A 15,124-nucleotide genomic window follows, 5' to 3' on the forward strand; every position below is an offset into this window, starting at 1 on the left:
ACCACATTTTCTTCCACCATTCTTCAGATGCGCGGCATCTAGGTTGCTTCCAGGTTTTGGCTATTACAAATAATGCTGCTATGAACATAGTTGAACAGATGTCCTTGTTGAATGAATGTGCATCTTTTGGGTATATACCTAAGAATGGAATTGCTGGATCTTGAGGTAGACTGATTCCCATTTCCCTGAGAAACCACCACACTGATTTCCAAAGTGGTTGTATGAATTTGCACTCCCACCAACAGTAGAGGAATGTTCCCCTTTCTTCACATCCTCTCCAGCATAAACTGTCTTTGGTGTTTTTGATTTTAGCCATTCTGACAGGAATAACATGGTATCTCAGAGTTGTTTTGATTTGCATTTCCCTGATGGCTAAGGATGCTGAGCATTTTCTTAAGTATCTTTCAGCCATTTTAGAATTCTCTATTGAGAATTCTCTATTTAGTTCTGTACCCCACTTTTTATTTGGGTTATTTGGTGCTTTGGTAACTAGTTTCTTGTTGGAAATAATCAGCCCTCTGCCAGATGTGGGGTTGGTGAATATCTTTTCCCATTGTGTGGTTTGCCGTTTTGTCTTGTTGACTGTGTCCTTTATCATACAGAAGCTGTTCAATTTCAGGAGGTTGCATTTATTAATTGTTGATCTCAGTGTCTGTGCTATTGTTTTTTTTTTCAGGAAGCAATCTCTTGTATCAATTTGTTCAAGGGTACCTCCCACTTTCTCTTCTAGAGGTTCGGTGTGGCTGGATTTATGTTGAGGTCTTTGATCCACTTGGACTTAGGTTTTGTACATGGTGGTAGATATAGATCTATCTGAAGTCTTCTACAAGTCAGCATTCAATTATGCCAGCACCATTTGTTGAAGATGCTTTCTTTTTTCCATTGTTTAATTTTAGCTTCTTTGTCAAAAATCAGGTGTTCGTAGGTGTGTGGGTTAATATCAGGATTTTCAATTTGATTCCATTGGTCTATCTGTCTATTTTTGCACCAATACCAAGCTGTTTTCAGGACTATAGCTCTACAATAGAGCTTGAAGTCAGGGATGGCTCCAGAAGTTCCTTTATTATACAGGGTTATTTTGGCTATCCTGGGTCTTTTGTTTTTCCATATAAAGTTGAGTATTGTTTTTCAAGGTCTGTGAATAATTGTGCTGGGATTTTGATGGGAATTGCATTGAATCTGTAGATTGTTTTTGGCAAGATTGCCATTTTTACTATGTTTATCCTACCTATCCAAGAGCATGGGATATCTTTACATGAAATTTATTCTCTCTTAGTCCTGGATGACAGATGTCCAAGGATATTTACATTGGACTAATATCAATGTGTTGTCAGGAATCACTCCTTGTGTTGTCTAGCTTTGGGGGCTGTTGGTATTCCTTGGATTGTGTCTTTTGCAAGTAGTAAGACATAGGCACAGTGCTACATGCTTATAATAGCACCACTTGGGTGCTGAAGGAGAATTGTGAGTTTGAGGCCAGTCTGTCCTATGTTCTGAACTGCAGACCAGCATGTTCCATATAAGTCACTGTCTCAAAAGTATTTATTTGAAGCCAGGCAGTGGCGGTGCACCCCTTTAATCCCAGCACTCGGGAGGCAGAGATACTGAGCAAGTTCCAGGATGGCCTCCAAAGCTACAGAGAAACCCTGTCTCAAACAAAACAAAAATATTGATTTGAGCCAGGTGTGGTGGCTTACACCTTTATTCTCAGCACTCATGAGGCAGAGACAGATAGAACTCTAAGAGTTTGAGGGTAGTGAGTTCTAGGACAGTTGTTTACTGGCCTAGAAAATGGTCTTTTATTTTTGCTTTAGTAATATTCTGGATCTTTTAAAAGTTATATTAATTTTTAATGGTTTTGAACCTGGGGCATATGCATGTGCTTGGAATAGAACCCAGGACCTTGTGTATGCTGGGCAAATTCTCTGTTATTGAGCTTCACGCACAGCCTTGTTCTATCTTGAGAAAATGTTTCTTGTTCACTTGGAAATGTTGTGTATTTTGGAATTGTGTTGGTTAATAAGTGTCCATTAAATCTAGCTACTTGAGTTTTATTAAAATTTTCCACATGTAACCCAGGTTTGGTGGTAAGTGCCTTTAGTCCTAGCACTCAGGAGGCAGACGCAGGTGGCTCTCTGTGAGTTTGAGGCCAGCCTGGCTACAGAGTTTCAGGACAGCCAAAGCTACACAGAGAAACCCTGTCTCAAAAATATCAAAAAATCTACATCTCTACTGATTTTGTGTATTATTTATACAGAGTATTATTTATACAGAGTATAATTGTGCAATTGTCAATTTCTCCTTGTAATTCTATCATCTACCATTTAATGTATTTAAAACATGTTTAATTTTATTAACACGTATGAAATGCAAGGATGAGAGAGAGAGAGAGAGTTAATTTTATTAACACGCATGAAATGCAAGGATGAGAGAGAGAGAGAGAGAGAGAGAAAGAGAGAGAGGACATGCACAGTGCATATGTATAGGTCAAAAGACAACTTAGTGGAGTCAATTCTCTTTTCACCTTTACTCGAGTTCTAGAAGTCAAAATTGGGTCATTAGGCTTGTGCAGTGTTTTTTTCCTGCTGAGCCATCTCACTAGCCCAGTTTAATGTATTTTATAGGTGTGACAAGGTATATAAACATTTAGGATTGTTTATGTTCTCTTAATGAATCTCTTTGTAGGTTATTCATACAGTGACCCCAGCCTTTGTTTTTAAAACAGGGTTTCTCTTGATAGCCTTGACTGTCAAAGTCACAGAGAGCCACCTGCCTCTACCTTCTGAGTACTGGGATTAAAGGCATGCACCACCAACACCGGGCTACATTTTATGATTTCTTACAGGCATCATGGAGTCGTATTATTTGTTACATCCTACTTATGATGTAACACATTCAGTGCCTATTCTTATTCTTCAGAAGTGTTAAAATCACAGTGCAGGGGAAGGCTGAGTTCCTTCTGGAAACTTCTAAGGAGAATGTTACATTGCCCTTTGTACTTTTTGGAGGCCATTGGATCATGGCTCTTCCATTGTCACATATCCTGCTAGAACTTCCATCCTTTTACCTCTCTACTTTGTATAAATATGTACTCTTGTGATGGTATTGGATGGGCCTGTTAAATAATAAAAGATAGTCTATTTCAAGGATCTTAACTGTAATTACATTTGGAAGGCCCCTTTAACTATGCAAGTAACATAGTAGGTTCTGGGGATTAGAGTGTGGGTATATTTGGAGAACTATGGCTTCATTTTTATAGCCAGTTAGACAATCGACTAGTTAGGCAGAAAGTAGGACCTTCAGGTTCTAGATCTGATGTGGGGATTATCTTGCCCAGATTTGTGTGAAATATCCTGTTCTTTGAACATAAGCTTCTTGTTTGCTTTTGTGTAAGATAATTTTTCAAACATTTGTGTACTAGGGTTCTATGTACCTGCACTATGTGCATTCCTGTTACCCATGGAGGCCACAAGAGTATGTTGGTGCCCCTGGAAGGTTGTGAGCCACAATGTGGGCACTGGGAATTGAACTTGGGTCCCCTGAAACAGCAACAAGTGCTCTTAATTACGAACCATCTCTTTAGCCCCTATGATGATTAACTTGGTTTATCAGTTCTATCCAAGATGGCAAGGATCCAGTGGCATCAAATCCATGACCAACCCTCAACAAAGCTTTTCTTCAGGGAGAAAATAGTAGGAGAGCTTGGAGAAGGTATCCTGCATATAGGAATCAAGCATGATTGTACTGGCTTCCATCTTGATGTTGCTATATACTTATCTGTAGGGCCTTAAAGGAAGTCTTAACCATTTGGCCTGTTTTCACATGTGCCAAATGGAGCCAACAGTCTCACCTTTACTATCTGAAGGCTCAATTGGCTCCAAATGTTTCCTGGTTTGTCCTTGGTTGTTCTGTAAGGGACCCACATAACTGTCTCAAAAGTAACCTTTATTTACTCTATTCTTTGCCCAAATTGTTCTGCCCATTTGGGGGATCTTGAGGGCAAGACACTGGATAAAATTCTTAGAGATACAGGCAGGCCTGTTCCTCATTGGTCCATCATTACTATTTGGTTAGCAAATGTAACTGAAAAGGCTAAGTGGCCACAGTATTGATTTAGTCAATAGCAGCCTTGTGAACACTCTCATCGGTTTTACTCCTCCAGACCCTGTTTGCAGAGACAGGATAATGTGGAAGAATTTAACTAGAGTTCCTATTTTCGAAAGTAGAAGAGGAAAAGCTCAGGGAAAAAAGCAAGGATCACAGGCTTATCAAAGCAGGAGGAAGCATTTAATACTCACACCTCCATGAAGCAGAATGACCTAGAATAGGTACCGTCCAGCAGTGGCTATCATCTATCTATCTATCTATCTATCTATCTATCTATCTATCTATCTATCTATCCATCCATCCCTCTATTACATTGTTTAGGGCTGAAGGTATTACTTCTGTGTAATTTTAATTCTAAATTTCAATTTTTAAGAGTTTAAGGTGAAAGATGACTAAAGTAACCATGATTTTCACATATGCTTCAGGAAAGTAGCTCCATTACAGTTCAACACTTCCCACAACTCTGCAAAAGGTTGTTCTGAAGATAGTCTCTCATTTCCAGCCACTGGTTTTGATGATCACAGCTTAAGCTACTCAAGGTTCATCTTTCCATATTATTTCTAAGCTATTTTCCACTTACTTATCCTAACTGCAATGTAAGGGAATTGAAGGAATAGTGAAGGACGTTTGAAGCCTGGTGGCTAGGACTTGCAAAATGCTCACATCCCAATCCACCTCAACAAGATGATAAATGTATTTGGAAGCATAAGGTGGAGGAATTCACCAGTGACTAGACACAATGGGTTGTGTAATTACTGCACATTTCACGGCAAAGACAAAGTCTTTAGGATCATATAATTTCTTCCATTTTGTGTTGTAAAATCAACTGAACTCCCAGAAACCTCCTTTAACAGTGCTAAACTGAGTGTTACACAGTTGGCTACACAGAAGGCCAGCACAAGGTGGGATTTATTAACTAAACCTTCCTTTAAAACCATTATCATACAATTGCTGAAAAATTAAAAGGTTACATAATACAGTTTTTGAAATAATACAACATCAAAGTTGATGGGTGCTTTTGTTGTTGTGTACTTTTCTTCAGTTTTTAAAGTTAGAAGGGGGCTTTGCAGCTCAGTAGGAGAGAGCTTATCTAACATGCTCAAAGTCCTGGTTTCTATTCTCAGCAGTACAAAACAGAAGGGAAAAAATGGGGCATTATCTGGCTCGCTCTCTACATTTAAACATTTCTTCAACACAGACAAATATTTACCTCATACTGGAAATGTACATAGTCATATAAACCCAACAGCCCTTGTTTGTTGTAACAGGATATACTTTGTAGTTTAAAGTCTTCAGAATGAATTACCAGAAGTCACCTACTAACAAGTGAGGTAGGAAGAAGCATAAACAATCATTTTTATCTGTTTTTGCAACTGATGTACTCAATGACCTTTGACAACTTGAAAATATTTACCCTCTCAAAGTCCTGCCATGAGACCATATAATTCTGATCACATGGCAGATTTCCAGAGCTCTGTGTAGAATGAGTATTATAAACAACACCCTCGTGTATCCTGTCACTTTAGACAGGATCTATGTCCCTGGTCATTTTACTTATTTTTAAAGATAAGTAATTTATTATTTATTATGTATACATCGTTCCTCTTTCATGTATCCCTGCAGGCCAGAAGAGGGCACTAGATCTCATTACAGATGGTTGTGAGCCACCATGTGGGTGCTGGGAATTGAACTCAGGACCTCTGGAAGAGCAGCCAGTGCTCTTAAACTCTGAGCCATCTCTCCAGCCCCATGCCTGGTCATTTTAAATGATGATTCTAAGGCCTCTATCTTCCTAGCCTGCTGAAATTATGGTTTCTTGGCAAAGTACAAAGGGCTCTTATTGACTTCTGGTACTGACCTGAATTGTGAATATGTGCTTTTTCTTTTTTGTGTGTGAAGGTCTTGTTATGTATCCCAGACTGTCCTAGAAGTTATTATCTTTGTGCCTCAGCCTTTAATGCTGGGGTTTTAGGCATGTGTCATCATACCCAGATGATTTGTGCTTTTAAACATTCAATTCTACATCCTTGAACCTCCTTTTAACATACAGTAAATTTATAGATTAACAGAAAATTACCACACTGACAGGCAGTTAACAGTTTTCATAATTTAATGAAAAAGTACTGATAAAAAGGTGACATTTGAAAAGATTGAATTAATCTTCAAAATGAATCATATAAGATGAAAAACATTAACAAAGGTTAAGAGGTAATACTTCAAAGAACAAAATGTTGCAGATGCATTTTGGGGAATTTGGAATGTATACAAACTGAAGGCTCACTTATTTACCCAGGAAAATTCTGTAAAAAATATTACCACTTTATCTCCCTGACTTGAATGATATTTCAGGCAATACTCTCCCAATGGCATTATATAGGGAATTTGGCTAAAGCACTATGTTGCTTTTCCCCCTACTCAGAATTCAAAGGCATGAAGCATAGGCAACCAACTTGCCTTTAATGTAAGGGATTTACCACTCACCTCAATCATACTGTCATTGCCATGAAAGTGTCACATTATATACCTATGAGTATTCAAATAAGCACAGAGGCTGAGGGTATTAAGAGGAAATTATCTTCCTCATTTTTCAACTATAACAAAATACAGGACACTTACTACACATGTTATGGTATGTTCATTCACACATGTTCATAGGCACAAAAGAAAAATTTTGAAAATACAGTCAAAAGAAAGGCAAAATATAGAAGTTTTCAAAAAGAAAGAGAGAAAACAAAACAAAAACGGGAGAGAGGCAAACTGCTTCACAGCATTGGCTAATGCCCTCTCACTGGCACCTATTGTAGCTGGCTTCTTTCATTAGCATGAAACTTCAGAAATTGAAAATGGTCTCTTGCTTGAAAATTCTCTCGATATGTTCTCAAACCAGAAGAAAGAGAATATTATTTTAAGGCTAAGAAGAAAAGGAACTGAGAATTACAGTCTGCCTCACATTTTTTATAAACAGCTACTTTCTCCTTTTTCTTAAATGGGATGCAGACCTGTTTCATGCTTCAAAATTCTCTTCCTCTAGAAATGAATCAAGGCCAATTATTTGGTAATGTGGTATAAGCAAGTTCTGGAAAATGGCCATAACTTTATGCTTGGGAAATTGCCATGGATTCAAAATTCATACAAAGCTAAATTATATCCATGTGTTAAACACATACTTTCAAATTTGTCTGACAATAAAAATCTGTTTCAAAATTAAAGCAGGTAAGAATACTTAACCCTCTGTGCAATACACTATATTTTAATTATACCTCAATAAAAATTTTATAAACATTAAAGCAGGTATACAAAACTGTCAGCCAACTTTAGTCAAACTTATTTGAAAAGAACACAAAAAACCCTGACCTGGTACAAATAACCCAGAAAGGTCACACTTTGGGAAAGGCTCTGGATGTCTTCATAAATGCCTTGAGAACCAGAGCATTTTCCTTGAAAGTAGTACTTTTGTACTTTTGTAAACACTATCCACAAGTTAGCTTGTTAGCTGGATAAGAGAGTTATGAGTGTGTCCCAAACAAGCAGGTCTAGGAACAGGCACTGGACACTTAGGAGAATTGATTTTATACTATATGATACTGTGAAAGATACAACCTTGCATGAAGCAAGGAAGACAATAAGTGACAGTATCTGAAATGCTGCTCTCCTGGTCTCTGCCTTGAAGAGGTTTTATAGATAGCAATGGAATTAGAAATTTTCTACGGACATGAATTTTAAGGAGTCACATTATAGTTTAAAAAGATAAGTAGTTTTAGTGTCTGTCATGTCCTCTTGCAAATCCATCAACAATGTAAAGATTCTTAACATGTAGATTAATCAGTGTGTTAATGTACCCAGAAAGCAGTCCTGAAGTACTCACTGAGCAAATACTCTGGGCCCACATGTTCCCAGCAGCCTCCAAAAAAGCAACCCCAGACAATCTGCAACTCTTGTAATGTGCTTATAAAACTATACCTGAAACCTTTTCAAAAATGTCAAACCATCATTTTCCCTGCAATTCCTCTTAATATATACTAGAATCCTTTTGGTGTTTAAATTTCCCCCATTATCTGGGGCAAAGGCAAAGGGTGTGTTACCCTTAGGTGTTTCTGATCACCTTTGTGTTGAGCTGTGGGAATGAGGGCATGTCTTGCTTTTCCCATGGCCCTCCCGAGCAGAATCATGAGGATTTTCTCTGCCAGAACATTCTCTCTTTATCCTTGCCTTTTCTTTATTGCCCTCCCCTTCTGCCTCTGAATCACTTGGTTCCAAATCAGGGCAATACCCATCGGGTTCCTGATATGGAGCTCTTCCTGTTGACCGCCTGAGAAGCTGTCTACCCCACAACTGCTCCTTAGAGCTCACATTCTTAGTTGGCTTAACACAGTATTGGAGGTCCTCAGTGGGCCTCACCCATGTATTGGTGGCCTCCTTAAAGGACCTGCTGAGGTTTTCTATACCAGATTTTCTAATGTTGCCCTGACTGGGCAAGTCAGAGCTGAGCATGGACTCCTGGTCACAGAACAGCTCATCTGAACTATCTTTCTGGGACATGTTCCCAGACCAGTTGCCCTCCAGGCCATTGGAACTGGCAAGCAGGGGCTGACTCTTCCCATTACCAATAGAAGCCTGTCCATGGAGGGCAGCCTGAAGGGCTAGAGGCTTCCCTAATGATTGCCCACGATAAAACTCTGCAGATGGAGCTCTCTGAGCAGGACTGGAACTCTTGGCTTCACTTCGAGAATGGATGCGGCTAGCTGGCAAACAGTTACTCTTGATTTCTAATGGATGTCTTGGATATAATTTCACATTCATGTCCAGTGGCTCCTCAGGCATCTGTGGGCTCCTTTTATTGTGAGCAGAGGGGCTGCTGCCAGGAGAGGAGGGTTGGTGCTCGGTTTCTGTGGAGCTGTCTCTGCAGTCTTCTGAGGCTGATTTAGGCATTTTCAACTTTAAGGTAATTCGTGGTGGTGGGTAAAACAATGAGTTCTCTAGTGCATTTGTCAAAGAAAGTCCTGAAATCAAAAAGAAAGATTTAACAACTGGCTGAATTATTAGCATGTATGTGTATCATGAACCTATTGTTCCAAATGTCTAATTAGCACCAATCTTTGATGAGCATGTATATCATGGTGAGCTGCTGAAGTGAGTTACAGTAAAGGATGAACCCAGAGTCACACAGAAAGCAGTATCCATGGCTCCCAACCTTCATACCTTTGCTTTCCTAACCTATAAAATAGCAACAACTAGTGTGCTCCATCTTATGCCTCAATCCCCATGTCTTTCATTTCTTTGTGTATGTGTATGGCATTTTCTTTGTGTATGGCAATTAGACATGTGAGCATGCACATGGAGGCCAGAGGTTGATGCTGGATGTTTTCTTCAATCACCCTCTACTTTATTTTTTGAGTCAGGGCTTTTTACTAAACCTGGAGCTTATCAGTTGGCTAGATTAGCAAACTCTTGGGATCTTCCTGTCTCCACCTAACCAGTGCTGGATTCATATCCAAAGGCATTAAGCACACAAGCTTTTTATCTGCGTGTTGGGGATTGGACTCACTAATAGAGCTCTTGCCCTAGACTTCTTGCCTTTCATTTCTATAAAGAATGTCCAGAGAAACCCTGTCTCAGAAAAAAAAGCCAGTTGGTGGTGGCTCCTGCCTTTAATCTCAGCACTCAGGAGGCAGAGACAGGTGGATCTTTGTGAGTTTGAGACCAGCCTGGTCTACAAAGTGAGTTTCAGGACAGCTTCCAAAACTACACAGAGAAACCCTGTCTCAGAAAAAGTCACTCAGTGGTTTGGAATGAATTCTTTGGGTGTTTATGATTGGAGATATGGGTAATGAGCAGTACTGAAGTTGTGCCTAAAACAAAAGACAATTCAGATTTTATCCCCCCTTTCCTCTACAGGCATTTACAAACAAGTCAAATAGAAAACCTCAGAAACACAGTACAAGACTTGGTGGGGAAAAGGTACACAGGTATTTTAACTTGGCATATGAAACAGTTGGTAAATATTTTATGCCCTTAATCTATAATATCCTGATTAAGAATTATCATTATGGGGTATGAGATAACTTTAAAAATACTATTGGTTCCATGTATAGGAATACTTGCAATAGTATATGTGTAGAGGTAGATGATAATGTTATAAAGTCAGTCTTCTCCATCTTTACATGGGTCCTAAGGATCAAACTCAGGCTACGAGGCTTTTGAAGCAAATGCTGTTACCTGTTGAGCGATCTTGCTAGCCCGGGGGGAGGTTTGATAGTGGTAAGGACCAGCAGCAAAGAATCACAACATATAGGATTATCCATGGATATATTAATTACCTGGAATACGTCACCCTACAACTGGCCTTTGCCCATTATATTCTTACAATATATAAGCTTCAAAAAATGAGATATAAAGAAGATGGCTTACAAGTATACTAAAAGGTAGCATGCATTCTCCAAAGGCCCATTTTGAACAACTACAGCCTCCATCTCTGCTAGGGCTTGCCACCTGTTGATGCTGTAAGCCATATTCTTATAATCAGAAGCCACTTAGCTAAGTTCAATCTTGTCAGCACATAGGAGCTCTTTCCTCTTGTCTTTTACTTGTAATCTTGTGGCTGAGTACCCCTGCTACACTAGTATGCTGCAATGTAGTAGTCACAAATAGCCCAGGAGCTTTTGATACCTACCTGACATCTTGTTTCTATGTGTTTATTATTTTATGGTTGGCTTTTACCAGGTGCTGATTTTGCCCAAGTTATCCTTAGTGTTCAGGTTCTCCCACCTATTTCTTTCTTTTTTTAAAAAAATATTTTTATTTTATTTGCATTGCCATTTTGTGGGCATATATGTCTCTTTGAGGTGCAGGCAGTTGCTGTTAGCTGCCATATGGATGCTGGGAATTGAACCTGGGTCCTCTGGAAGAGCAGTTAGTGCTCTTAACCACTGAGCCACCTCTCCAGTCCTCTCCCACCTATTTCTATATTAAAAGAAACATAGGAAAGTGCCACTGTATGTTACTGTCATAATTCTAGCTTCCACTTTGGGTACTGTAATTATCATCACTTATCTCTCTCTCAAGTGGGTAATGCAGGGATTCTCTGTTAACTGTTCTGTCTTCTAGTTTAGTTCTTAGACCCTAATACAGGCTCTCAGCCTTTCTAATCTGCAGCCCTTTAATATAGTTCTCGTGTTTAATCGTTTCCCAACCATAAATTCATAACTGAAATTTTGCTATTGTTATGAATCGAGATATAAATAGCTGTGTGATCTGTATGAAAAGGCCATTTGACTCCTATGTGTAAGAACCACTGTCCTAGTATGTTCTCAATAAATATTAGTGAATAACTGAAAAGATTAGAAATATATCTCTTTTAACTTCTGGCTGAGGATCTGTTTTAACAGATGACCTTTAAGATGAGGAACCCTGGAAATAAATGGTTTTTGGAAACTAGGATTTTGTACTAGCTTCTTGATTTTAAGTGAATTTGGTAATTACAGAACATTTTCATAGCTGTGATTACTAGATTATTTGCTTTAGACTTGCAACTGCTCCTTTACTCCTATCCTGGAATTCCTTTTCCTTAATTTCTTTTTTTCTGGAAGAGGGGTTTCTACCCAGGAGTTAATTTCTCACCTTGCAAATTGACAGTTAAATAGGCTACATAATTATCAGATTAGACTGAAGCACGTGAAACATTTTTTAAGTGGCACAATAGATATAAAACTAAATTGTAAAATGGATATAATCAAAGTTTCTATATATGCTGGGACAGTTTAATACACAGATTGTTACCTTCTGTAACTTCTTGGTTGATAAGCTGAACTTGTAAACCAAAGATCTGTTCTTGCACTTTGGTGTGTGACAGTTTCAGCTTCTCTCGCCTGCTTATCATGTAGCATAGATTTCGTACCTGCAAGCCCAATTCCCAGCAAATAAAGATGTTGGTTACATATACATACATACATACATATATACATACATACATACATACATATCTCAAATTTACAGTTGAAATTGTTCAATTACATTGAAGGTCACTGAGTTCTGATGGCTGTGGGAGTAAGGAATGAAGAAGACAAGACCATGACCCAAATCAAAGGAATTACTACAGCATGACAATCATGGGGGAATTGTTCCCATGTCAATCTGTTTTAAGAGCAAGTGTTCGAAGCTTCTCTCTGAAACCTATTCTCTAGACTACAATTTAATAGGATCAATATTTATATACACAGTCCAGCTAAGAAGATGATGGTATCATACTTTAGCCTTCCCTTTCTATTCCTTAGGATGAATGATAGCACTTGGCACCTGTGCCACCAGGCCTGATTTATTTCTAGAAATTAGACAATTATGGAATTTCTTAGGGTGAACACAGCACTTAACTTTTCTTTGAATTTTTATAGCACTGAATTTACACAATGAGTTAAATTACCAGAGATGATTTTAACCCCTAGGAGGAATCTGGTAAATTTGGAAAACAATTTTGTTTATCAGAATCAAGTGTATAAAGGGACTGGTATCTAGTAGGCAGAGATCAATGATGCTGCTAAACATCCTATCCTGCCACTTACAACAAAGGTCAGTACTCCACAATGAATAACTACATAGCTCAAGATGTCCATGTTACTGAGTCTGAAAAACTCTGAGACAGTGCTTTTCTGAACAAAATTCACTCATCAGGCTTCAGTCTCAGGAATATGAATGTAAAATATAGCTGAGCCATTTTAGACTTTACAGTGAATTAAAAGTAAATCAACTGTGAATAATAAATTCAAAGTTCATAGAACAAATACTAAGGCCTTTCCAATCACCTGTCAAAATTTAAACAGAACCCAATGTCTGGGACCACAGAGAACTCAGATGATAAAGACACAGCTTACACTATACAATGGGGTTGTCATTTCCTATCTTTATGTAGACAATAGTCAGAGCTGGCCACCTTACCCTCTCTAGGTCCTGCCTCAGATGCATAAACATTCTCATACGAGTATGAATGCTGTCTTCTTTTGGCTGTACCAAGCCATTTCCTTCATCTTCTTTTGGAGGAATTAATGGCTTGTTAAAGTTGCTTTTGCGCTTCAGTTTCCAGTAGTTATAGATAAAGTCGGCAGTTAATGCAGATAGCCCCAGCTCTTTGGCAACATCTTCTACCTGGACCAAGGTGTAGAATTCTTCTTCTAGTTCACGAAGCTTCTGTGCCCGCAGGCTTGTTTTCTCACTTTTTACCTGGCTCTGCTCAGCAACTCGGTGATGGTGGTACTCCGCCTCCCCAACTTTTGGCTTGTTCTGGCTATGCTTGAGGCAAAATGACTTGAACTTTACTTCATCACCCTCATCTAGGATAGTTTTCATTTCTAGACCGTGCTCAAAGGCACAGGTGACATGGAAGGCAATAATACAGCTTTTCACAGAGCACTAAAAAAGAAAAAAAAATGTGTTAAGGCGGCAGATGGGAAGAGGATAGGGACCCTTATGTCTCTGGGACTCAACTGTGAGCTTTTATAGGAAGCAAAGGAAAGACAGAGGGAAGGCTTGACCATGACAAATATTTTACAAGAAAAAATGAAACAAAAAGAAAAAGAGAAAAATATTTTACAAGTATTTTTTTTTTTTTTACAAATAACCCAGGAAATTGCTTATATAGAAAACAGCAAAAACAGAGGCAAAAATATGAAATCCATATTTTAAGGTTTCAATTCAAGCAGCAAACAAGCATTGAGTTCCTTTTTTTTTTTTTTTTTGAGAAGTCTTTGCTTTATGTGTTACATGGTTTCTTCTCTTCGTCCTCCACATTACCTATATATGCTTTTATTGTAGTACTTTTTACACACTACCTATTAATAGCTGAAAAATTCCTGGACATAAAGTTAAGACAGAAGCTATGTCAATTACCTATGTACCAGTATGTCATCAATTCAGGAAATACCATAAACTACTGAGAAAGCAGTTGCTCAGAATAAATGAAAGAAAAGGCATAGTCAATATTATTGCTCTAAAAGGTCACAGGAACTCTATTTTCTAATAGAGCTGAGCTATGCATTAGACTAGATAACTAGTCATGAAAAGCTATTTACATTTGAATTAATTTAAATGGGGCCAAGATGTTAAGCCATGTTAGAGCCCTTGTGGGCCCTGTGTATCATCTTATAACTATAAAATGTTAATTAAAAATTACATACTAAGAGGAGCAATGTCTCAGCAGATAAGGGGTCCTTGCCACCAAAACTGATGATGAGTTCCTTAGGACCCACATGGTAGAAGAGAGGTGGCTCTTGTAAGTTATCCCTTAATCTCCACATGTACACTCTCATCAATAAATACATGTTATTTTAAAAATGGCATATAATGAAAAATTTAATTCCTTAGTCACATTAGCCACACTTCAAAGTACACACACACACACACACACACACACACACACACACACACACACAAAACAAAAACAAACTTTTCCATCACTGTAGTCAGTTACTGAAGAATTTGGTTACAAGACATTTTCCCTTAAAAAAAAATGGAAGAAAAGAAAAAAAAAGGGGGGGGGGGAAGAAATCAATAAATCCCTTAAAGAAAGCCAAAACACCAAGAAAACAAAACAAAACAACCCAAACAAGTAAGTGAAGGATTCAACCCAAGACTTGAAAATTGAAATAGAGGTAATAAAGAAAACACAAATGGGGTGGGGGTGGATTCTGGAAATGAAAAAGTTAGGTAAACGATCAGGAAATACAGATGCAAGCATAACCAACAGAATAGAAGAGATGGAAGAGAGAGTCTCAGGCATTAAAGTTACTAGGAGAAATAGATTCATCGGTCATAGAAAATGTTAAACTCAACAAATTCGTAACAAAAAATGTCTAGCAAATCTGGTCCAACATGAAAAGACCCTAAGAATAACAGGGGCAGAAAAAGAAAAAAAAACAATGACAGCTAAAAGGCACAGAAAATATATTCAATAAAAATCATAGAAGAAAACTTTACTAGCCTAAAGAAGGTACAAAGAAGCTTACAGAACAAATAGACTGGACCAAAAAAA

The 15,124-nt window shown here is 38.3% G+C and overlaps 1 protein-coding gene across 2 annotated transcripts in view; it reads right to left on the bottom strand.

Annotated features, from left to right (window-relative positions):
* Nucleotides 1-6,199: 6,199 nt before the first annotated feature.
* Jade3 (jade family PHD finger 3) overlaps nt 6,200-15,124 on the bottom strand; it is a 118,055-nt gene continuing 109,130 nt past the window's right edge. For both annotated transcript variants that reach the window (XM_051179305.1, XM_051179304.1), the window contains 3 exons: nt 13,036-13,506; nt 11,884-12,001; nt 6,200-9,107 (listed from right to left, as the gene is read on the bottom strand). In XM_051179305.1, the coding sequence (XP_051035262.1) occupies nt 8,206-9,107; nt 11,884-12,001; nt 13,036-13,506 (1,491 nt within the window). In that variant the 3' untranslated portion in view covers nt 6,200-8,205. The remainder of the gene's footprint in view (nt 9,108-11,883; nt 12,002-13,035; nt 13,507-15,124) is intronic.

Source organism: Phodopus roborovskii, unplaced genomic scaffold (genome assembly GCF_943737965.1).
Source record: "Phodopus roborovskii unplaced genomic scaffold, PHOROB, whole genome shotgun sequence".
Lineage (NCBI taxonomy): Eukaryota > Metazoa > Chordata > Mammalia > Rodentia > Cricetidae > Phodopus > Phodopus roborovskii.